This window comes from Oncorhynchus gorbuscha, linkage group LG02, assembly GCF_021184085.1.
Source record: "Oncorhynchus gorbuscha isolate QuinsamMale2020 ecotype Even-year linkage group LG02, OgorEven_v1.0, whole genome shotgun sequence".
In the NCBI taxonomy this organism is placed as follows: Eukaryota; Metazoa; Chordata; class Actinopteri; order Salmoniformes; family Salmonidae; genus Oncorhynchus; species Oncorhynchus gorbuscha.
The window spans coordinates 26,273,032-26,298,963 of NC_060174.1; the positions used below are offsets into that span (position 1 = coordinate 26,273,032).

At 45.4% G+C, this 25,932-nt stretch overlaps 1 protein-coding gene across 1 annotated transcript; it reads left to right on the forward strand.

The window, feature by feature from the left end:
* The first annotated feature begins 22,145 nt into the window (after nucleotides 1-22,145).
* LOC123992303 (protein fork head-like) lies at nucleotides 22,146-23,974 on the forward strand. Its single transcript, XM_046293464.1, has one exon. The coding sequence runs from the start codon at nucleotides 22,213-22,215 to the stop codon at nucleotides 23,389-23,391; it is 1,179 nt and encodes a 392-aa protein (XP_046149420.1). The 5' UTR covers nucleotides 22,146-22,212; the 3' UTR covers nucleotides 23,392-23,974.
* Nucleotides 23,975-25,932: the final 1,958 nt, after the last annotated feature.

Sequence of the window (25,932 nt, forward strand, 5' to 3'; positions counted from 1 at the left end):
ACCCCGCTATCATCCAGAAGGCAAGGTCAGTACAGGTGCATCAAAGCTGGGACCGAGAGACTGAAAAACAGCTTCTATCTCAAGGCCATCAGACTGTTAAACAGCCACCACTAACATTGAGTGGCTGCTGCCAACACACTGTCATTGACACTGACCCAACTCCAGCCACTTTAATAATGGGAATTGATGGGAAATGATGTAAATATATCACTAGCCACTTTAAACAATGCTACCTTATATAATGTTACATACCCTACATTATTCATCTCATATGCATACGTATATACTGTACTCTACATCACCGACTGCATCCTTATGTAATACATGTATCACTAGCCACTTTAACTATGCCTCTTTGTTTACTTTGTCTACACACTCATCTCATATGTATATACTGTACTCGATACCATCTACTGTATGCTGCTCTGTACCATCACTCATTCATATATCCTTATGTACATATTCTTTATCCCCTTACACTGTGTATAAGACAGTAGTTTTGGAATTGTTAGTTAGATTACTTGTTGGTTATCACTGCATTGTCGGAACTAGAAGCACAAGCATTTCGCTACACTCGCATTAACATCTGCTAACCATGTGTATGTGACAAATACAATTTGATTTGATTTGATTTGATTTTGACAATTTGCCAAAATATAATAAATAAATATATGCCATTTAGCAGACACTTTTATCCAAAGCGACTTACAGTCATGTGTGCATACATTCTACGTATGGGTGGTCCCGGGGATCGAACCCACTACCCTGGCGTTACAAGCGCCATGCTCTACCAACTGAGCTACAGAAGGACCATCAACACTTAATCCTCATGCCTCATTGTTTGTTCTTGTTTCCCAATCATCAGTCTGGATCTTCCACTTCTGCCATGGTGGATGAGCTTCCTTTTCTGGTAAATACAGGGCCCTTTTTCTTTCCCACCGAAAAATGGCAGCTGCAGACCCAAGTGTTGTCACTGGGTTTTGGGTAGGTCCATCTGTAAGATAAAAAAAGAAAAGAGCAAGGGGAACCACTACTTCAGGGTCTCAGAGAAAGTGACGTCACCGATTGAAACGGTATTTAGCGTATACCACAGCTAACTAAGCTAGCCGTTTCACATCCGTGACATATACAACTGTACTTCTGATTCTAATTCTCAAGAGGAAAGTTTAAACTGTTAGCTGTGAAGTCACTGAAAGTGACTGACATGCAGGGATGTAACATAAGGATTTTGGGTACCGGCCAGCCGACCATGATTTCTACATTCAGGTCCTAAATCTGTGGCATGTGATGTTTGTAAAGGCAAAATTTCACTGCTGTGTTAGGCTAGTTTGGCACATGTTCTACTAAGTATTTTACTGCTGTGTCAGAAAAGTTCTAGCCTCAGGCTAGCTTAATTTATATCCCTGCTGATACGTATAACTGACTTCACAGGTCATTTGATTTGTCATGTACAGATGCACTCATGGAACAAAAACGTTTGTGTTTTGTATGGGGAAACATTGAGCCCGCAAGTCCTTTGTGAGCTAGCTAGCCAACTTTAGCTGATGTAGATAACTAGTCAACCAAGGTGTCTAACTAGCTAGGTAACCTGGTGCTATTTAGCTAGCTAGTTAACATTAGCTCACCGTTCGTGTAGTCAGATTTTTGTAAGTGGTGACATTCTAGCTAACCAACTATCCTTGCCATGGTGCTGGACTAATGTTAGCAAGCAAGTCTGACTACACGACTGGTGAGAACGTTAACTAGCTAGCTAAATGGTGGGCTAAAGCTAGCTAAATCAAAATCAAATCAAATGTAATTGTTACATATACGTGTTTAGCAGATGTTGACAAAAGTACACGTCCAGATAAAGAAAGATCTCTTAATAACGAGGGGTTAAATATTTTTCCAATTTTCTCTACAATAGGGGATACATTTTAATTGGTTCTTTCTGATCTTTTCAAACTTTAATACCAAAATATGTGATCACATATTTTACAGGAATATTCCATATTGAACCTTGTAAAAGTCTACAAATGAAATAAAGCTGTCTTCCATAATGTGCTTATTGTAGTCTATCAAGTCCCATACTAGTCAGACATTATTACATTTACAGTTTAAGTGGGAAGTTTACATACACCTTAGCCAAATACATTTAAACTCAGTTTTTCACAATTCCTGACATTTCATCCTAGTAAATATTTCCTCTCTTAGGTCAGTTAGGATCACCACTTTATTTTAAGAATGTGAAATGTCAGAATAATAGTAGAGAAAATGATTTATTCCAGTGGGTCATAAGTTAACATACACTTAATTAGTATTTGATAGCATTGCCTTTCAATTGTTTAACTTGGGTCAAACCTTTCGGGTAGCCTTCCACAATAACATTCCTCCTGAAAGAGCTGGTGTAATTGAGTCAGGTTTGTAGGCCTCCTTGCTCACACACACCTTTTCAGTTCTGCCCACAAATTCTCTATGGGATTGAGGTCAGGGCTTTGTGATGGCCACTCCAATACCTTGACTTTGTTGTCCTTAAGCCATTTTGCCACAACTTTTGAAGTATGCTTGGCGTTTGCGACCAAGCTTAAACTTCCTGACTGTCTTGAGATGTTGCTTCAATATATCCACATAGTTTTCCATCCTTATGATGTTATCTATTTTGTGAAGTGCACCAGTCCCTCCTGCAGCAAAGCACCCCCACAAGATGATGCTGCCACCCCGTGCTTCACGGTTTGGATGGTGTTCTTTGGCTTGCAAGCCTCCCCCTTTTTCCTCCAAACATAATTACATTTTTTTTTAAATGTAATTTATCCAGGTAAGTTGACTGAGAACACATTCTCATTTACACAACGACCTGGGGAATAGTTACAGGGGATGGGATGAATGAGCCAATTGTAAACTGGGGATTATTAGGTGACCGTGATGTTTTCTTTACCACTTTTTCTCCCTAATTTCATGTTGTCCAATTGTTTTTAGTAGCTACAACTCCTATACGGGCTTAGGAGAGACAAAGGTTGAAAGTCATGCATCCTCCGATACACAATCCAACCACACCAATGTGTCAGAGGAAACACGATGCACCTGGCAACCATGCACTGCTCCCAGCCCACCACAGGAGTCACTGGTGCACGATGAAACAAGGATATCCCTACTGGCCAAGCCCTCCCTAACAACACTAGGCCAATTGTGCATCACTCCAAGGACCTCCCGGTCACAGCAGAGCCTGGGCACGAACTCAGGGTCTCTGGTGGCACAGCTGGCGCTGCAGTACAGCATCCTTAACCACTGCGCCACCCGGGAGGGCCTGTGAATTTTTTTAGGGCCAGGACACCAGGGTTAACACCCCTACAATAAGTGCCATGGGACCTTTAATGACGTCAGAGAGTCAGGACACCCATTTAACATCACAAGGCAGTGTCCCCAATCACAGCCCTGGGGTATTGGGATATTTTTTAGACCAGAGGAAAGTGCCTCCTACTGGCCCTCCAACACCACTTCCATCCGCATCTGGTCTCCCATCCAGGGACTGACCAGGACCAACCCTGCTTAGCTTCTGAAGCAAGCCAGCAGTGGTATGCAGGGTGGTATGCTGCTTGCTCAATAATGATGGTCATTATGGCCAAACAGTTCTATTTTTGTTTCATCGGACCAGAGGACATTTCTCCAAAAAGTCAGATCTTTGTCCCCATGTGCAGTTGCAAACCACAGTCTGGCTTTTTTATGGCTGTTTTGGAGCAGTGGCTTCTTCCTTGCTGAGCGGCCTTTCAGGTTATGTCAATATAGGACTTGTTCTACTGTGGATATAGATACGTTTGTACCTGTTTCCTCCAGCATCTTCACAAGGTCCTTTGCTGTTGTTCTGGGATTGATTTGCACTTTTCGCACCAAAGTACATTCATCTTTAGGAGACAGAACACGTCTCCTTCCTGAGTGGAATCATGGCTGCGTGGTCCCATGGTGTTTATACTTGTGTACTATTGTTTGTACAGATGAATGTGGTACCTTCAGGCATTTGGACATTTTGGAAAACCAGACTTGTGGAGGTTTTGGCTGATTTATTTGGATTTTCCCATGATGTCAAGCAAAGGGACACTGAGTTTGAAGGTAGGCCTTGAATTGACATCCACAGGTACACCTTCAATTGACTAAAATTATGTAAATTATCAGAAGCTTCTAAAGCCATGACATCATTTTCTGGTATTTTCCAAGCTGTTTAAAGGCACAGTCAAACGTAGTGTATGTAAACTTCTGACCCACTGGAATTCTGATACAGTGAATTATAAGTGAAATAATATATCTGTAAGTAATTGTTGGAAAAATGACTTGTGTCATGCACAAAATAGATGTCCTAACCGACTTGCCAAAACTATAGTTTGTTTAACGAGACATTTTTGGAGTGGTTGAAAAACAAGTTTTAATGACTCGAACCTAAGTGTATGTAAACTTCAGACTTCAACTGTATGTCTGCCCTCCATAACACCAGACTGGGTATCATCAATGATTTGGTTAATACCTTTTTAAAGTATTTCTGCAAAGATGGATGCAAGTAGCTTTTCATCATCGTTCATTAATGTCATTCGTCTCCGATTTTCTAACATCATAGGATTTTTGTTTGGTTTGGGGATTACAGAACTGAGGCCTTTTGTCATACAAACAAGCAGGAACCCTAAATCAATTGCTTCCTTAAAGACATTACATATAAATTCAACAATATCCTCATGAAAATATCTATAGAATTCCCTAATAAGGCCATCATTCACTGGAGATTCTTTTTAAAATTTCATTAATTGAAACAAATGAATCACAAGACTTACAGTATTGAAGTCTTCTTTTTCTATGAATTTTACATAGTATTTGAGTCATGAAAAGCAGACATCAAATCAAATCAAATTGTATTTGTCACATGCGCCAAATACACCAGGTGTTACATGGAAATGCTTACTTACAAGCCCTTAACCAACAATTCAGTTTAAGAAAAATACCTACAAAAATAAGAAATAACAGTTACAAATAATTCAAGAGCAGCCGTAAAATAACAATAGCGAGGCTATATACGGTACAGAGTCAATGTACGGGGACACCGGTTAGTCGAGGTAATATATACATGTGGGACAGGCATCACTAGTAGGACAGGCATTACTGGTGTAAAGATTACCATAGATTTCTGAAACATATTTAGAAATAGTTTTGAGGTTTTCGTTTTCTTTGCAATCTATATTAAGCTTATTAGTAGAAGAAAGATTTTGATTTTTTTTCTCAAAATTGTGAAAATGTTGACATTTTTTACCTTCCTCCAAACATCTCCTTTTTGATCATACAAATGCCCTTTTCCTCTCTCTTTGTACATTCAGACCCTTTCTCTATTCATCAAGGTCCTCCATAGAGATTAGAGAAAGTGTCATGCAGGTGAAAGAGGACCCAAAAGCGACTTGGCGAAAACAGAGTCTTTAATCCAGTAAAGTAAATACAAACAAAAAACACAACTTTCACTCGAAATGACGAGGACAAACTGGAGACTCGATCTTGAACAGCAGGTGAACAGCAGGTTGCCTCGGGAAGGCACTTGAACCAGACAGACTCAGACACCTGCTCACCACGCAGCATCTGAGGAAAACACGACACGACAGGGCGATACACAAACACAGCACGGTGAATTCTAGACAAGGAACCGACAGGACAGGAACGGAACACAAAGGAAGAAATAGGGACTCTAATCAGGGGAAAGGATCGGGAACAGGTGTGGGAAGACTAAATGATTGATTAGGGGAATAGGAACAGCTGGGAGCAGGAACGGAACGATAGAGAGAAGAGAGAGCGAGAGAGTGAGAGAGGGAGGGGGAGAGAGAGGGATAGAAAGAGGGAAAGAACCTAATAAGACCAGCAGAGGGAAACGAATAGAATGGGAAGCACAGGGACAAGACAAGATAATAAATGACAAAACATGACAGTACCCCCCCACTCACCGAGCGCCTCCTGGCGCACTCGAGGAGGAATCCTGGCGGCAACGGAGGAAATCATCAATGAGTGAACGGTCCAGCACGTCCCGAGACGGAACCCAACTCCTCTCCTCAGGACCGTAACCCTCCCAATCCACTAAGTATTGGTGACCCCGTCCCGAGAACGCATGTCCATGATCTTATGTACCTTGTAAATAGGTGCGCTCTCGACAAGGACGGGAGGGGGAGGGAAGACGAACGGGGGTGCGAAGAAAGGGCTTGACACAGGAGACATGGAAGACAGGATGGACGCGACGAAGATGTCGCGGAAGAAGCAGTCGCACAGCGACAGGATTGACGACCTGGGAGACACGGAACGGACCAATGAACCGCGGAGTCAACTTACGAGAAGCTGTCGTAAGAGGAAGGTTGCGAGTGGAAAGCCACACTCTCTGGCCGCAACAATACCTTGGACTCTTAATCCTGCGTTTATTGGCGGCTCTCACAGTCTGTGCCCTGTAACGGCAAAGTGCAGACCTCACCCTCCTCCAGGTGCGCTCACAACGTTGGACAAACGCTTGAGCGGAGGGAACGCTGGACTCGGCAAGCTGGGATGAGAACAGAGGAGGCTGGTAACCCAGACTACTCTGAAACGGAGATAACCCGGTAGCAGACGAAGGAAGCGAATTGTGAGCGTATTCTGCCCAGGGAGCTGTTCTGCCCAAGACGCAGGGTTTCTGAAAGAAAGGCTGCGTAGTATGCGACCAATCGTCTGATTGGCCCTCTCTGCTTGACCGTTAGACTGGGGATGAAACCCGGAAGAGAGACTGACGGACGCACCAATCAAACGACAGAACTCCCTCCAAAACTGTGACGTGAATTGCGGGCCTCTGTCTGAAACGGCGTCTAACGGGAGGCCATGAATTCTAAATACATTCTCGATAATGATTTGTGCCGTCTCCTTAGCGGAAGGAAGTTTAGCGAGGGGAATGAAATGTGCCGCCTTAGAGAACCTATCGACAACCGTAAGAATCACAGTCTTCCCCGCAGACAAAGGCAGACCGGTAATGAAGTCTAGGGCGATGTGAGACCATGGTCGAGAAGGAATGGGGAGCGGTCTGAGACGACCGGCAGGAGGAGAGTTACCCGACTTAGTCTGCGCGCAGTCCGAACAAGCAGCCACGAAACGGCGCGTGTCACGCTCCTGAGTCGGCCACCAAAAGCGCTGGCGAATAGACGCAAGAGTGCCTCGAACACCGGGATGACCAGCTAACTTGGCAGAGTGAGCCCACTGAAGAACAGCCAGACGAGTGGAAACAGGAACGAAAAGGAGGTTACTAGGACAAGCGCGCGGCGACGCAGTGTGCGTGAGTGCTTGCTTAACCTGTCTTTCAATTCCCCAGACTGTTAACCCGACAACACGCCCATAAGGAAGAATCCCCTCGGGATCAGTAGAAGCCACAGAAGAACTAAACAGACGGGATAAGGCATCAGGCTTGGTGTTCTTGCTACCCGGACGGTAAGAAATCACAAACTCGAAACGAGCGAAAAACAACGCCCAACGAGCTTGACGGGCATTAAGTCGTTTGGCAGAACGGATGTACTCAAGGTTCTTATGGTCTGTCCAAACGACAAAGGAACGGTCGCCCCCTCCAACCACTGTCGCCATTCGCCTAGGGCTAAGCGGATGGCGAGCAGTTCACGGTTACCCACATCATAGTTGCGCTCAGATGGCGACAGGCGATGAGAAAAATAAGCGCAAGGATGAACCTTATCGTCAGACTGGAAGCGCTGGGATAGAATGGCTCCCACGCCTACCTCTGAAGCGTCAACCTCGACAATGAATTGTCTAGTGACGTCAGGAGTAACGAGGATAGGAGCGGACGTAAAACGTTCTTTTAGAAGATCAAAAGCTCCCTGGGCGGAACCGGACCACTTAAAACACGTCTTGACAGAAGTAAGAGCTGTGAGAGGGGCAGCAACTTGACCGAAATTACGAATGAAACGCCGATAGAAATTAGCGAAACCTAAAAAGCGCTGCAACTCGACACGTGACCTTGGAACGGGCCAATCACTGACAGCTTGGACCTTAGCGGAATCCATCTGAATGCCTTCAGCGGAAATAACGGAACCGAGAAAAGTAACGGAGGAGACATGAAAAGAGCACTTCTCAGACTTTACGTAGAGACAATTCTCTAAAAGGCGCTGTAGAACACGTCGAACGTGCTGAACATGAATCTCGAGTGACGGAGAAAAAATCAGGATATCGTCAAGATAGACAAAAACAAAGATGTTCAGCATGTCTCTCAGAACATCATTAACTAATGCCTGAAAAACAGCTGGCGCATTGGCGAGACCAAACGGCAGAACCCGGTACTCAAAATGCCCTAACGGAGTGTTAAACGCCGTTTTCCACTCGTCCCCCTCTCTGATGCGCACGAGATGGTAAGCGTTACGAAGGTCCAACTTAGTAAAGCACCTGGCTCCCTGCAGAATCTCGAAGGCTGATGACATAAGGGGAAGCGGATAACGATTCTTAACCGTTATGTCATTCAGCCCTCGATAATCCACGCAGGGCGCAGAGTACCGTCCTTCTTCTTAACAAAAAGAACCCCGCCCCGGCCGGAGAGGAAGAAGGCACTATGGTACCGGCGTCAAGAGACACAGACAAATAATCCTCGAGAGCCTTACGTTCGGGAGCCGACAGAGAGTATAGTCTACCCCGAGGAGGAGTGGTCCCCGGAAGGAGATCAATACTACAATCATACGACCGGTGAGGAGGAAGGGAGTTGGCTCGGGACCGACTGAAGACCGTGCGCAGATCATGATATTCCTCCGGCACTCCTGTCAAATCGCCAGGTTCCTCCTGAGAAGTAGGGACAGAAGAAACGGGAGGGATGGCAGACATTAAACACTTCACATGACAAGAAACGTTCCAGGATAGGATAGAATTACTAGACCAATTAATAGAAGGATTATGACATACTAGCCAGGGATGACCCAAAACAACAGGTGTAAACGGTGAACGAAAAATCAAAAAAGAAATAGTCTCACTGTGGTTACCAGATACTGTGAGGGTTAAAGGTAGTGTCTCAAATCTGATACTGGGAAGATGACTACCATCTAAGGCGAACATGGGCGTAGGCTTCTCTAACTCTCTGAAAGGAATGTCATGTTTCCGAACCCATGCTTCGTCCATGAAACAACCCTCAGCCCCAGAGTCTATCAAGGCACTACATGTAGCACCCGAACCGGTCCAGCGTAGATGGACCGACAAAGTAGTACAGGATTTTGATGGAGAGACTTGAGTAGTTGCGCTCACCTGTAGCCCTCCGCTTACAGATGAGCTCTGGCTTTTACTGGACATGAATTAACAAAATGTCCAGCAACTCCGCAATAGAGGCACAGGCGGTTGGTGATCCTCCGTTCCCTCTCCTTAGTCGAGATGCGAATCCCTCCCAGCTGCATGGGCTCAGACTCTGAGCCAGAGGAGGGAGATGGTTGCGATGCGGAGCAGGGAAACACCGTTGATGCGAGCTCTCTTCCACGAGCCCGGTGACGAAGATCTACCCGTCGTTCTATGCGGATGGCGAGAGCAATCAAAGAGTCCACATCTGAAGGAACCTCCCGGGAGAGAATCTCATCCTTAACCACTGCGTGGAGTCCCTCCAGAAAACGAGCGAGCAGCGCCGGCTCGTTCCACTCACTAGAGGCAGCAAGAGTGCGAAACTCAATAGAATAATCCGTTATGGACCGTTCACCTTGGCATAAGGAAGCCAGGGCCCTAGAAGCCTCCCTACCAAAAACTGAACGGTCAAAAACCCGAATCATCTCCTCTTTAAAGTTCTGGAACTTGTTAGAGCAATCAGCCCTTGCCTCCCAGATAGCTGTGCCCCATTCTCGAGCCCGGCCAGTAAGGAGTGAAATGACGTAAGCAACCCGAGCTCTCTCTCTAGAGTATGTGTTGGGTTGGAGAGAGAACACAATCTCACACTGCGTGAGAAAGGAGCGGCACTCAGTGGGCTGCCCGGAGTAGCAAGGTGGGTTATTAACCCTAGGTTCTGGAGGCTCGGCAGGCCAGGAAGTAACAGGTGGCACGAGACGTAGACTCTGGAACTGTCCAGAGAGGTCGGAAACCTGAGCGGCCAGGTTCTCCACGGCATGGCGAGCAGCAGACAATTCCTGCTCGTGTCTGCCGAGCATGGCTCCTTGGATCTCGACGGCAGTGTAACGAGCGTCTGAAGTCGCTGGGTCCATTCCTTGGTCGGTTCCTTCTGTCATGCAGGTGAAAGAGGACCCAAAAGCGACTTGGCGAAAACAGAGTCTTTAATCCAGTAAAGTAAATACAAACAAAAAACACAACTTTCACTCGAAATGACGAGGACAAACTGGAGACTCGATCTTGAACAGCAGGTGAACAGCAGGTTGCCTCGGGAAGGCACTTGAACCAGACAGACTCAGACACCTGCTCACCACGCAGCATCTGAGGAAAACACGACACGACAGGGCGATACACAAACACAGCACGGTGAATTCTAGACAAGGAACCGACAGGACAGGAACGGAACACAAAGGAAGAAATAGGGACTCTAATCAGGGGAAAGGATCGGGAACAGGTGTGGGAAGACTAAATGATTGATTAGGGGAATAGGAACAGCTGGGAGCAGGAACGGAACGATAGAGAGAAGAGAGAGCGAGAGAGTGAGAGAGGGAGGGGGAGAGAGAGGGATAGAAAGAGGGAAAGAACCTAATAAGACCAGCAGAGGGAAACGAATAGAATGGGAAGCACAGGGACAAGACAAGATAATAAATGACAAAACATGACAGAAAGTATTTATTGCCTCAATCTTTTAAGTTCAGCAATTTATTTACCTTTCTTCATGGCTGTTTGTCTTATTTCATACTGGATTAATTCCCAATAGTTCCCATAAGATTGACATTTTCTTGTATAATATCTTTGGAATCCCATTTTAAATTATCATCTTCCAACAGCCTACTATTGAGTTTCCAAAAACTCTGATTCGGTTTATTAACTTCAGAGCCATTCATATTTACAGATAAGAATATAACTTTATGATCAGTAAGAATTGATGATTCAATGGATAGCTTGCTTACAGTGTTATCTAATGAATTAGAAATAAACCAGAAATTAATTCATTACTGTCTGGACATGCCCTTGTTACACAAGGTGAAGTCCTTTTTTGTTAGGCAGGTGAATGAGGACACAAAAGCGAATTGTCGAAAACAGAGTCTTTAATCCAGTAAAGTAAATCTACAATCATAAAGCATAATTCCACTCGTAATGACGAGAACAGACTGGAGACTCGATCATGAACAGCAGGTTGCCTCGGGAAGGCACTTGAACGTAGCAGACTCAGACACCTGCTCACCACACAGCATCTGAGGGAAACACGACACGACAGGGCGATACACAGACACAGCACGTGAACAATAGACAAGGATCCGACAGGGCAGAAACGGAAAACAAGGGGAGAAATAGGGACTCTAATCAGGGAAAAAGATAGGGAACAGGTGTGGGAAGACTAAATGATTGATTAGGGGAATAGGAACAGCTGGGAGCAGGAACGGAACGATAGAGAGAAGAGAGAGAGGAAGGGAGAGAGAAAAAGGGGAACGAACCTAAAAAGACCAGCAGGGGGAAAACGAACAGAGGGAAAAGCAAAATGACAAGACAATATAAGACGAAACATGACAGTACCCCCCCCCACTCACCGAGCGCCTCCTGGCGCTCTCGAGGAGGAACACTGGCGGCAACGGAGGAAATCATAGATCACAAACGGTCCTGCACGTCCCGTGAAAGAACCCAACTCCTCTCCTCAGGACCGTAACGAAAAAACGATAAAAAGGGAAACTAGGGTACTACTCTAAAAAAAAAATGAGACACGGGTAGAGAACTGAAAGCTTTAGAGCAAACAGGACCAAACAGGCCAGGAGAGTAACAACTAGGGACAGACTGAGACACAGCAAGGGCAGGAACAAGAACAGGAGAGATGCGATGGCAGGGAACAGACTGAGACCCAGCAAGACCAGGAGCAGAAGCAGAAAAAAAAATTACCAGACTTCTGCGCGCAGTCCGAACACGCAGCCACGAAACGGCGCGTGTCACGCTCCTGAGTAGGCCACCAAAACCGCTGGCGAATAGAAGCAAGCGTACCCCGAACGCCGGGATGGCCAGCTAACTTGGCAGAGTGAGCCCACTGAAGAACAGCCAGACGAGTAGAAACAGGAACGAAAAGAAGGTTACTAGGACAAGCGCGCGGCGACGCAGTGTGCGTGAGTGCTTGCTTAACCTGTCTCTCAATTCCCCAGACAGTCAACCCGACAACACGCCCAACAGGAAGGATCCCCTCGGGATCGGTAGAAGCCACAGAAGAACTAAAGAGACGGGATAAGGCATGAGGCTTGGTGTTCTTAGTACCCGGGCAATAAGAAATAACGAACTCGAAACGAGCGAAAAACAACGCCCAACGAGCATGATGCGCATTCAGTCGTTTGGCAGAACGGATGTACTCAAGGTTCTTTTGGTCAGTCCAAACGACAAAAGGAACGGTCGCCCCCTCCAACCACTGTCGCCATTTGCCTAGGGCTAAACGCATGGCGAGCAGTTCGCGGTTAGCCACATCATAGTTACGTTCCGACGGTGACAGGCGATGAGAAAAATACGCACAAGGGTGGACCCCATCGTCAGTATCGGAGCGCTGGGACAGAATGGCTCCCACGCCCACCCCCGACGCGTCAACCTCAACAATAAACTGTTTAGTGACGTCAGGTGCAACAAGGATAGGAGCGGATGCAAAACGCTTCTTGAAGAGATCAGAACAACAATCATACGACCGGTGAGGAGGAAGGGAGTTGGTTCTGGACCGACTGAAGACCGTGCGCAGACCATGATATTCCTCCGGCACTCCTGTCAAATCACCAGGTTCCTCCTGAGAAGAGGGAGCAGAACAAACAGGAGGAATAGCAGACATTAAACACTTCACATGACAAGAAACGTTCCAGGAAAGGATAGAATTACTAGACCAATCAAAAGAAGGATTATGACACACTAGCCAGGGATGACCCAAAACAACAGGTGTAAAAGGTGAACAAAAAATAAAAAAAGAAATGGTCTCACTATGGTTACCAGATACAGTGAGGGTTAAAGGTAGTGTTTCATATAATATACTGGGGAGAGGACTACCATCCAAGGCAAACATGACCGTGGGCTCCCCTAACTGTCTGAGAGGAATGTCATGTTCCCGAGCCCAGGCTTCGTCCATAAAACAGCCCTCCGCCCCAGAGTCTATTAATGCACTGCAGGAAGCTGCGGATCCGGTCCAGCGTAGATGGACCGGTAAGGTAGTACAGGTACTTGACGGAGAGGACCGTCTAGTAGCGCTTATCAGTCGCCCTCCGCTTACTGATGAGCTCTGTGTCATGCAGGTGAACGAGGACCCAAACGCGACTTAACAGAAACAGAGTTTATTAATGTTCAAAACGGAATAACAGAAATCCTCTAGATTGTAGAGGGGAAAACAACTGGAGAAGCGGCCACAGACTGCAGGTCGCTTCGGGTAGGCGCAGGCCGTAGTCGACTGAGACACCTGCTCACACGCAGCGTCTGATGAAGGCACAAAACACGACAGGACAGGGTGATACACAATCACGGCAAAAACACGACAGGACAGGGCGAAACGCAATCACAGCATGGTGAATACAATACAAGGAACCGACGGAACAGGAACGGATCACAAAGGAATAAATAGGGAGTCTAATCAGGGGAAAGGATCGGGAACAGGTGTGGGAAGACTAAATGATGATTAGGGGAATAGGAACAGCTGGGAGCAGGAACGGAACGACAGAGAGAAGAGAGAGCGAGAGAGTGAGAGAGGGAGGGGAGAGAGAGGGATAGAACCAAACAAGACCAGCAGAGGGAAACGAATAGCATGGGGAGCACAGGGACAAGACATGACAATAAATGACAAACATGACAGTACCCCCCCACTCACCGAGCGCCTCCTGGCGCTCTCGAGGAGGAACACTGGCGGCAACGGAGGAAATCATAGATCAAACGGTCCAGCACGTCCCGAGAAAGAACCCAACTCCTCTCCTCAGGACCGTAACGAAAAACGATAAAAAGGGAAACTAGGGTACTACTCTAAAAAAAAAATGAGAACTAGGGACAGACTGAGACACAGCAAGGGCAGGGACAAGAACAGGAGAGATGCGATGGCAGGGAACAGACTGAGACCCAGCAAGACCAGGAGCAGAAGCAGAAAAAAAATTACCAGACTTCTTCTGCGCGCAGTCTGAACACGCAGCCACGAAACGGCGCGTGTCACGCTCCTGAGTCGGCCACCAAAAGCGCTGGCGAATAGACGCAAGAGTGCCTCGAACACCGGGATGACCAGCTAACTTGGCAGAGTGAGCCCACTGAAGAACAGCCAGACGAGTGGAAACAGGAACGAAAAGGAGGTTACTAGGACAAGCGCGCGGCGACGCAGTGTGCGTGAGTGCTTGCTTAACCTGTCTTTCAATTCCCCAGACTGTCAACCCGACAACACGCCCATAAGGAAGAATCCCCTCGGGATCAGTAGAAGCCACAGAAGAACTAAACAGACGGGATAAGGCATCAGGCTTGGTGTTCTTGCTACCCGGACGGGAAGAAATCACAAACTCGAAACGAGCGAAAAACAACGCCCAACGAGCTTGACGGGCATTAAGTCGTTTGGCAGAACGGATGTACTCAAGGTTCTTATGGTCTGTCCAAACGACAAAAGGAACGGTCGCCCCCTCCAACCACTGTCGCCATTCGCCTAGGGCTAAGCGGATGGCGAGCAGTTCACGGTTACCCACATCATAGTTGCGCTCAGATGGCGACAGGCGATGAGAAAAATAAGCGCACGGATGAACCTTATCGTCAGACTGGAAGCGCTGGGATAGAATGGCTCCCACGCCTACCTCTGAAGCGTCAACCTCGACAATGAATTGTCTAGTGACGTCAGGAGTAACGAGGATAGGAGCGGACGTAAAACGTTCTTTTAGAAGATCAAAAGCTCCCTGGGCGGAACCGGACCACTTAAAACACGTCTTGACAGAAGTAAGAGCTGTGAGAGGGGCAGCAACTTGACCGAAATTACGAATGAAACGCCGATAGAAATTAGCGAAACCTAAAAAGCGCTGCAACTCGACACGTGACCTTGGAACGGGCCAATCACTGACAGCTTGGACCTTAGCGGAATCCATCTGAATGCCTTCAGCGGAAATAACGGAACCGAGAAAAGTAACGGAGGAGACATGAAAAGAGCACTTCTCAGCCTTTACGTAGAGACAATTCTCTAAAAGGCGCTGTAGAACACGTCGAACGTGCTGAACATGAATCTCGAGTGACGGAGAAAAAATCAGGATATCGTCAAGATAGACAAAAACAAAAATGTTCAGCATGTCTCTCAGAACATCATTAACTAATGCCTGAAAAACAGCTGGCGCATTGGCGAGACCGAACGGCAGAACCCGGTACTCAAAATGCCCTAACGGAGTGTTAAACGCCGTTTTCCACTCGTCCCCCTCTCTGATGCGCACGAGATGGTAAGCGTTACGAAGGTTTAGTAAAGCACCTGGCTCCCTGCAGAATCTCGAAGGCTGATGACATAAGGGGAAGCGGATAACGATTCTTAACCGTTATGTCATTCAGCCCTCGATAATCCACGCAGGGGCGCAGAGTACCGTCCTTCTTCTTAACAAAAAGAACCCCGCCCCGGCCGGAGAAGAAGAAGGCACTATGGTACCGGCGTCAAGAGACACAGACAAATAATCCTCGAGAGCCTTACGTTCGGGAGCCGACAGAGAGTATAGTCTACCTCGAGGAGGCGTGGTCCCTGGAAGGAGATCAATACTACAATCATACGACCGGTGAGGAGGAAGGGAGTTGGCTCGGGACCGACTGAAGACCGTGCGCAGATCATGATATTCCTCCGGCACTCCTGTCAAATCGCCAGGTTCCTCCTGAGAAGTAGGGAGAGAAGAAACGGGAGGGATGGCAGACATTAAACACTTCACATGACAAGAAACGTTCCAGGATAGGATAGAATTACTAGACCAATTAATAGAAGGATTATGACATACTAGCCAGGGATGACCCAAAACAACAGGTGTAAACGGTGAACGGAAAATCAAAAAAGAAATAGTCTCACTGTGGTTACCAGATACTGTGAGAGTTAAAGGTAGTGTCTCAAATTTGATACTGGGAAGATGACTACCATCTAAGGCAAACATGGGCGTAGGCTTGTCTAACGGTCTGAAAGGAATGTTATGTTTCCGAACCCATGCTTCGTCCATGAAACAACCCTCAGCCCCAGAGTCAATCAAGGCACTGCATGTAGCACCCGAACCGGTCCAGCGTAGATGGACCGACATAGTAGTACAAGATCTAGATGAAGGGACCTGAGTAGTAGCGCTCACCAGTAGCCCTCCGCTTACTGATGGGCTCTGGCCTCTTACTGGACATGAATTAACAAAATGTCCAGCAACTCCGCAATAGAGGCACAGGCGGTTGGTGATCCTCCGTTCCCTCTCCTTAGTCGAGATGCGAATCCCTCCCAGCTGCATGGGCTCAGTCTCAAAGCCAGAGGAGGGAGATGGTTGCGATGCGGAGCAGGGAAACACCGTTGATGCGAGCTCTCTTCCACGAGCCCGGTGACGAAGATCTACCCGTCGTTCTATGCGGATGGCGAGAGCAATCAAAGAGTCCACATCTGAAGGAACCTCCCGGGAGAGAATCTCATCCTTAACCACTGCGTGGAGTCCCTCCAGAAAACGAGCGAGCAGCGCCGGCTCGTTCCACTCACTAGAGGCAGCAAGAGTGCGAAACTCAATGGAATAATCCGTTATGGACCGTTCACCTTGGCATAAGGAAGCCAGGGCCCTAGAAGCCTCCCCACCAAAAACTGAACGGTCAAAAACCCGAATCATCTCCTCTTTAAAGTTCTGGAATTTGTTAGAGCAATCAGCCCTTGCCTCCCAGATAGCTGTGCCCCATTCTCGAGCCCGGCCAGTAAGGAGTGAAATGACGTAAGCAACTCGAGCTCTCTCTCTAGAGTATGTGTTGGGTTGGAGAGAGAACACAATCTCACACTGCGTGAGAAAGGAGCGGCACTCAGTGGGCTGCCCGGAGTAGCAAGGTGGGTTATTAACCCTAGGTTCTGGAGGCTCGGCAGGCCAGGAAGTAACAGGTGGCACGAGACGTAGACTCTGGAACTGTCCAGAGAGGTCGGAAACCTGAGCGGCCAGGTTCTCCACGGCATGGCGAGCAGCAGACAATTCCTGCTCGTGTCTGCCGAGCATGGCTCCTTGGATCTTGACGGCAGTGTAAACAGCGTCTGAAGTCGCTGGGTCCATTCCTTGGTCGGTTCCTTCTGTCATGCAGGTGAACGAGGACCCAAACGCGACTTAACAGAAACAGAGTTTATTAATGTTCAAAACGGAATAACAGAAATCCTCTAGATTGTAGAGGGGAAAACAACTGGAGAAGCGGCCACAGACTGCAGGTCGCTTCGGGTAGGCGCAGGCCGTAGTCGACTGAGACACCTGCTCACACGCAGCGTCTGATGAAGGCACAAAACACGACAGGACAGGGTGATACACAATCACGGCAAAAACACGACAGGACAGGGCGAAACGCAATCACAGCATGGTGAATACAATACAAGGAACCGACGGAACAGGAACGGATCACAAAGGAATAAATAGGGAGTCTAATCAGGGGAAAGGATCGGGAACAGGTGTGGGAAGACTAAATGATGATTAGGGGAATAGGAACAGCTGGGAGCAGGAACGGAACGACAGAGAGAAGAGAGAGCGAGAGAGTGAGAGAGGGAGGGGGAGAGAGAGGGATAGAACCAAACAAGACCAGCAGAGGGAAACGAATAGCATGGGGAGCACAGGGACAAGACATGACAATAAATGACAAACATGACACTCTGGCCTTTAACTGGACATGAAATGACAAAATGACCAGCGGAACCGCAATAGAGACAGAGGCGGTTGGTGATTCTCCGTTCCCTCTCCTTAGTCGAGATGCGAATACCCCCCAGCTGCATGGGCTCAATACCTGAGTCAGTGGGGAAAGATGGTAGTGTCGGAGAGAGGGGAGACACAGTTAACGCGAGCTCTCTTCTATGAGCTCGGTGACGAAGATCTACCCGTCGTTCAATGCGAATAGCGAGTTCAATCAAAGAATCCACGCTGGATGGAACCTCCCGAGAGAGAATCTCATCCTTAACCTTAGCGTGGAGTCCCTCCAGAAAACGAGCGAGCAACGCCTGCTCGTTCCAGTTACTGGAGGCAGCAAGAGTGCGAAACTCTATAGAGTAATCCGTTATGGATCGATTACCTTGACATAGGGAAGACAGGGACCAGGAAGCTTCTTTCCCAAAAACTGAGCGATCAAAAACCCTTATCATCTCCTCTTTAAAGTTCAGATAATTGTTAGTACACTCAGCGCTTGCCTCCCAGATAGCTGTGCCCCACTGCCGAGCCCGACCAGTAAGGAGTGATATGACGTAGGCAATCCGAGCTCTCTCTCTTGAGTATGTGTTGGGTTGGAGAGAGAACACTATATCACACTGGGTGAGAAAGGAGCGGCACTCAGTGGGCTGCCCAGAATAACATGGTGGGTTATTAACCCTAGGTTCCGGAGGCTCGGAAGACCCGGAAGTAGCTGGTGGCACGAGACAAAGACTCTGATACTGTCCTGAGAGGTCGGAGACCTGAGCGGCCAGGGTCTCAACGGCATGCCGAGCAGCAGACAATTCCTGCTCGTGTCTGCCGAGCATCGCTCCCTGGAACTCGAGAGTAGAGTAGAGAGAATCCATAGTCGCTGGGTCCATTCTTGGTCGGATCCTTCTGTTATGCAGGTGAATGAGGACCCAAAAGCGACTTGGCGAAAACAGAGTCTTTAATCCAGTAAAGTAAATCTACAATCATAAAGCATAATTCCACTCGTAATGACGAGAACAGACTGGAGACTCGATCATGAACAGCAGGTTGCCTCGGGAAGGCACTTGAACGTAGCAGACTCAGACACCTGCTCACCACGCAGCATCTGAGGGAAACACGACACGACAGGGCGATACACAGACACAGCACGGTGAACAATAGACAAGGATCCGACAGGGCAGAAACGGAAAACAAGGGGAGAAATAGGGACTCTAATCAGGGAAAAAGATAGGGAACAGGTGTGGGAAGACTAAATGATTGATTAGGGGAATAGGAACAGCTGGGAGCAGGAACGGAACGATAGAGAGAAGAGAGAGAGGAAGGGAGAGAGAAAAAGGGGAACGAACCTAAAAAGACCAGCAGGGGGAAAACGAACAGAGGGAAAAGCAAAATGACAAGACAATATAAGACGAAACATGACATTTTTATTCAATATTTAGATCTCCAAATATCAAATAATCTAAGACCAAGACATAGATTATTAAACTCAGAATTAACCATGCTGGCTCCATTAGGAGGGGGATATCTGTCACATCACATTAGTCCCAAGAATTAAAATAAATCTCCACCTAAGATCATTTGGATAACCTGAAATACACCTTTAACTATTCATCTCTTCTTCAAATTCTTCAAATAATATCATGTTGTTTTGTTTGTTTTTTTGAATAGATATTCTCTAATAAAACATTTCACTGTTCAAATTAACAAATGTCCAGAGTGGTGAGTCTTACAAATGATGACCTTCCCTTTAAATGCACCTCTTAAAACTGCTACACCTGCAGAGTGGTTGTTGCCATATGATAACCAGATATTGTTACCCCGTTGATTTTTCCAAAAAGCTAGATCAGAAGAACAAGCATGAGTCTCTTGTAGAAAGTATAAGTCTGCATTAAACCTTTTGCAAAACAGGAAAATAGCCTTACGTTTGAGTAAATTATGAATACCCCTGACATTAATTGAACAAAGAGATAAAGACACAAACTTCAACCAACAACCTTATGCTAATATAAGCTTTTCCTAAGGAAATGTTACTCAGAAGGATTCCCATACTATTTTTAACCCAGTCTTTTTCATTCAAATGTTTATGTAAACCCATTTCATGAAGCTCCCGACAAACAGTTATTGTGCTGACTTTGCTTCCAGAGGCAGTTTGGAACTCGGGAGTGAGTGTTGTAACTGAAGACAGATGATTTGTACTCGCTACGTGCTTCAGCACTTGATGGCCCCATTCTTGTGTGGCCTACCACTTTGCAGCTGAGACGTTGTTGCTCCTAGACTTTTCCACTTCACAATAACAGCACTTACAGTTGATTGGGGCAGAAATTTGACGAACTGACTTGTTTGAAAGATGGCATCCTATGACGGTGCCTTGTTGAAAGTCACTAAGCTCTTCAGTAATGCCATTCCATTGTCAGTGTTTGTCTATGGAGATTGCATGGCGGTGTGCTCAATTATATACACCTGTCAGCAACAGGTGTGGCTGAAATAACTCAATCCACTCATTTAAAGGGATGTCCACATATGTTTCTATAAATAGTGTAACTTAATTTAGTTACACAATATATTTGTGACAAATCATTCACTAAACCATAAACCTCAACGAAGTCCTGGAATAAATCATGTGGAAATTGAGCAAGTTGAGGAGACTAAACTGCTTGGAGTAACCCTGGATTTTAAACGGTCATGGTCAAAACATGTTGATACAACAATAGCTAAGATGGGGCGAAGTCTGGCCATAATACAGAGCTCTCTGCCATTTTAACAACACTATCAACAAGGCAGGTCCTACAGGCTCTAGTTTTATCACACCTGGACTACTGTTCAGTTGTGTGGTCAGGTGGCACAAAGAGAGACCTCGTAAAATAATTACAATTGGTTTAGAACAGGGCAGCACGGCTGGCTCTTAACTGTACACAGAGAGCTAACATGAATAATATTCATGTAAATCGCTCATGGCTCAAAGTGGAAGAGAGATTGACTTCATCACTACTTGTTTTTGTAAGAAGTGTTGACATGTTGAATGCAGCGAGGTGTCTGTTTAAACTACTAGCACACAGCTCAGACACCCATGCATTCATTACCCACAAGACATGACACCAAAGGTCTCTTCACAATCCTCAAGTCAAGAACAGACCATGGGAGGTGCACAGTACTACATAGAGCAATGACTACATGGAACTATATTCTACATCAGGTAACTAATGCAAACAGTAGAATCAGATTTTTAAAAACAGCTAAAAATAGACCTTACAGAGATTGTGACGAGACACACACAGGCACAGACACACGATAAGACACACACATACACATGGATGTTGTATTGTAAATATGTGATAGTGGAGTAGTGGCCTGAGGGAATAAACTAAATGTTTTGGGTAAAGTGTTATGAAATGTCATGAAATATTTTTAATTGTAACTGCTTTAATGTTGCAGGACCCCAGGAAGAGTAGCTGCTGCCTTGGCAGGGATCCTTAAGAAATACAAATACACAGTCATTTTTTAGAAACTTGAGGATGATTTGGCCAAACACATTTAATTATATTACAAAAAAAGTGTAGATTGTAGCCACTTATATCCCTTCATAGTTTGTTTGTTTAAGCATGACCATTATCCACATAGGTCTACCTCATTTTTGACCAAATGTTTTGTGTCAGCACTTGGGGGGTCACCCCACATGTAATCAGTTACTCAACAGTAACTTTGTAAACCAATGTGTAATTTTGTAATTTCGGTGAACTATCCCTTTAAAATAAAAAATGTTTAAGTCATTTTCCTTTAATACACTTTGTTTTTATTTCAAGTAACCCACAGCAACTCCCAGAAAGAACTCGGCCGTGTTTGCTTGTTCTCTCCGTGTGAGCAACTTTCAGCGTCAAGGGTGGACGTGATATTTCAAACATCAGATCAGTGCGTTTATGTATTGGGTGCCCGGAAATTTTTCCAAATAAACACAGCTTGATTCAACTTGGGTGGGCAGACTTATCAACAGACTAATTCTATAAACAAATGTGGGAATAACCAAGAACACCATTGGCTGGTAGGCCTACGCAGGGGACACGCGGGGAGAGAGCTGGGGCTTTCAGCAATGAAATTTTAATTACTGTGGGTGGGCTGAGAACACAACCAGTGTTTATGATAGACAATTTATTTTCCAATGAAAAGTCAACATAAAACATGTTAAACAATTATTTAACATTGTTTGACTCATGAGGCAGAGACACTGTGGGATCCCATCATTCCAAGAGCAGTTCTCCCCACGAGCTGAAGTTCCTTGGGAAGCAGATAGCGCTCCAGCATCATGAGCCTTTACCACAGCCGAGTGCTTGGAGTGCCACCCTCGGCGCTCAATTTCCCCAATTCGTCCCTGATTTACTTGTATGGAGGCGACGGCGGTACCATTCTTCCCGCTTTGGGCTTCCTCCCAACTCGGCAGGAATCTCTGCAAAAACCTCCGTACAGCTACATTGCACTTATCGCTATGGCCATCAAGAGCGCACCAGACAAGCGCGCAACGCTGAGCGGCATTTACCAGTTCATAATGGACGGCTTCCCCTATTACCATGACAACAAGCAGGGCTGGCAGAACTCAATACGCCACAACCTCTCTCTAAACGACTGTTTCATCAAGGTACCGAGAGAAAAGGGCCGTACCGGGAAAGGCAGCTACTGGACTTTGGACACCAAATGTCTAGACATGTTCGAGAACGGGAACTATAGACGGAGGAAGAGAAAACTAAAGGGCCAAGAGACTGCAGAGTACAAAACTACTTACAAGAGGAAAAGAGGTCCAGTCTCCACGAACCCGTCAGGACAGGATAGGAGGCCCATTCATAACGTTCCAGCTGATGCTCACCCGAGGATGGGTAGGCCTATGTCAGCTGGAGATTGGGCTGTGGTGGGCACGGAGGTGAAACAACAACATAGACATTTTGAGCAACGTAGTTCAGATTTAAAACATGTTCTTGGTGAGTTCAACAATGTTGGGATGCAGCAAAGTGGGTCTGTCCATGGCCAAAAATATAATGTGCAGAATCAAATCCAAACTGAATCCATGCAGGACATGTATGGCACACAATCAGCTGACGCGCTACACGGTCCAAGGTGCATACCGGTTCAGGAGCACAGGGTCTGTTTGGACACAGCGCATCTGTCAGGAGCGTCTTCCCTCCATGCGAGTGAAGCAGACAACAGTAGACTAGCCTTTGATGGGAGGGAGAATGGGCCTCCTATCCTGTCCGGTTGCACGGAGAACTTGAACTCATCTATGCTGTATAGAACAATGGAAATTATACCCACTGTCCCTAGCAGAGCAACGGACAAATCCAAAGGTTTTAGCATAGACAGTATCCTATCAAAAAAGGGAAACCAAATGCACAAAAGCAGCGTTGGTGTAACAACAGGGCTTGTACCCCCAAAGTCACCAATTCAAGCTGATGGGATTCCCGCTTTGCAGTTACTTATCGCTCACGTGCCCTGAGAAAGTTCTACATTTTAAATAGGCAGAGTGATATGCTAAAAAAAAGGGAATATCTGAATAAGAATATAATGGGAACATCTAAAAAATAAATAATATATTTCAAGATATTACGCGTGAGTGTCAACATTTTGATACGGTGGGAAGAGAGAAAATGACTTCGACAATTATCTTTTTCAGGCGCCAATAAAGACTGTGATTAAAACATGATTGCGATTATTGTTATTATAGGCAAACTTCTCTTCCGATGTGCAGCTGCGCATAACATACCATTGCAGTTCCTCTTTCAGTTGATTTATCGTCATGAGAGAAGTTAATAAACGCCCAAGAGTGTACGGATGTTGTTTTAGTAAATGTAAATGTTTAGGAAAACTATGGTTTATATGTAGGAGCTCTGAACTTGTCGTCTGAGTGCCTGCCATTTGACTGTTGTGTGTGTTATATTCTGTTCTGCTTCTCAGATGTTGAATTTAGATGTTAAAGTGGAAATACGTTTTTCTCAGCTACCTTCTAAAAAACTATGTAAAATGTTATTTTTTTCCCATCTTGAATGTAAAATAAAAGTGTAATAAACTAAAAAAATACATCGCAAGTCAGCTTGATTTTATTCCATGAAAATAGACATAAGTCAATTGAAAGAAAGGACAGTACAAAGTAACACATTCAATCTTAGCCTATTAAACTTAAAGATCATTACAGTCATGTACTCTATTATAAACTGGGTGGTTTGAGCCCTGAATACTGATTTGCTGAAAGCCATGGTATATCAGACCATATACCACAGGTCAGGTATGACAAAACATGTATTTGTACTAATCACCTTGGAAACTAGTTTATAGTAGCAATAAGACGCCTCAGGGCACCTGTATCCAGGCACTCCTTGTTGGGTTGTGCATAAGAACAGCTTTTAGCAGTGTTATATTGGCCATATACAACACCCCCTCGGGCCTTGTTGCTTAAATATAATCCTGCAGCTGGTTTTCAATGTTCTTCCTCAAACAGATTTACACCTTTGAATAATAAACCAATATTCTGAAGGGAAAAGTGAAACATTTTTAATAACCCTGCACTGCATACTACACCAGGATTAGAGCTATGGGCACTAGTAAACATTCATTTGTTTATCAGTTAAACAAATTCTCCATTGCAAAAAGTGCTGTTAACACAAATACTGAATCAATCAGAGCATTGCCATCTGTTTCCTTGAGGCCACATGTGATTTACAGTGAATTAAAGTTGTTATGGTATTGAACTGTAAAGTTTCATACTGTATAAATAAGCAGTGGGGTTGTAGAGGTTTCTATGACACTTGCATGAAATCAGAGCATTATTGACAACATAATCATGAAATATATGACAAAAAAACTCAGACTTCTAAATATAGCTTACATTTATATTCCTCTGAAACCTTCACTGTAGACTTTGAGAGAGCAAATCAAGAATGCCTGTAGAAATAAATACACTTCCCAACATTTGAGGAGAGGAACTCACAATCACAAGAATTTCCTGTGTATAGGATTATTTTGGTCAGATGTGTAAATAAAACCTCATGCTGAAAACCTCAGAGGAGAAAAAGAGTTTGCATTCCCTAGCCTGCTCAGCTCAAATGGTCATCAGCCCATTTAGGCTTCAGCTCTATGGACAAACTCTGTAGGACCTTCTGTAAGACACCGTAGCTCTGCTAAACTGACGATCATCAACAAACAAGAACTAAGCATCTGAAACAACATAATATTTGAAAGAATTTCTTTGATTAAATGTGCTGCACACAAAATTGATAATTTTCCTGAATTTTATGCATTTGATTAAAATATGGCAATCTTCCTTCTCAATATTATTCTAATTTAAATATTGTGACTAAGTAAATGATTGAAAACCAATTTCAGTTCACATCTAAACACACTTCTACTGGTCTGAGATACCACTCTCTAACATAATGACTTCTAAGCCTTATGTTCAGCATATATTACAAATCATTTCTAGTCTCTCTAGAGCAAACTCCTCAACCAACAACCGTAACGTTGGTTAATTGTAGAGAATGGTGATCTTGAGACAAACATAACAAGATGGCTGAATGTTCTAGTGCCACCCACTGGCTCAACTGTTTAACACTCTGGTCTCAATTTCTAAGGCACACAAATGCATGATCTGTTGACCCCTCTAAGTGTTTGATTTAAAACATGATCCACATTTAGGCTCCAGCACTAATATGTAGTCCTCATTCTTATCTATTTTCATGGGAAACAAATCTGAAAGCTCTCTGCGTCAATAACTTTTCTCTTCAATGAGATGAATGCTGTGTTCCCGGTGTGATATTTCCGATCTACTCTACTATCAACTAGAACAATTGCAATAGTGCACAATGTCAGACTGAAACACCAATGACTGTCAATTTCTTTGGCAAGACCCAAACTGTAGGTAATCAGGTAAGCTCACTGAATCGTGTGGATTCAGTAACCCCTAAAATCAACTGTTTGCTACTCTTTTTCCCCTACCAATTGCCAGACCACCTACGAGGAAGAGACTCCATGACATCATTCCGTG

Bases quoted from the DNA above. Each gene is read 5' to 3' on its own strand.
- LOC123992303 (XM_046293464.1), top strand. From the start codon at position 22,213: ATGAGCCTTTACCACAGCCGAGTGCTTGGAGTGCCACCCTCGGCGCTC.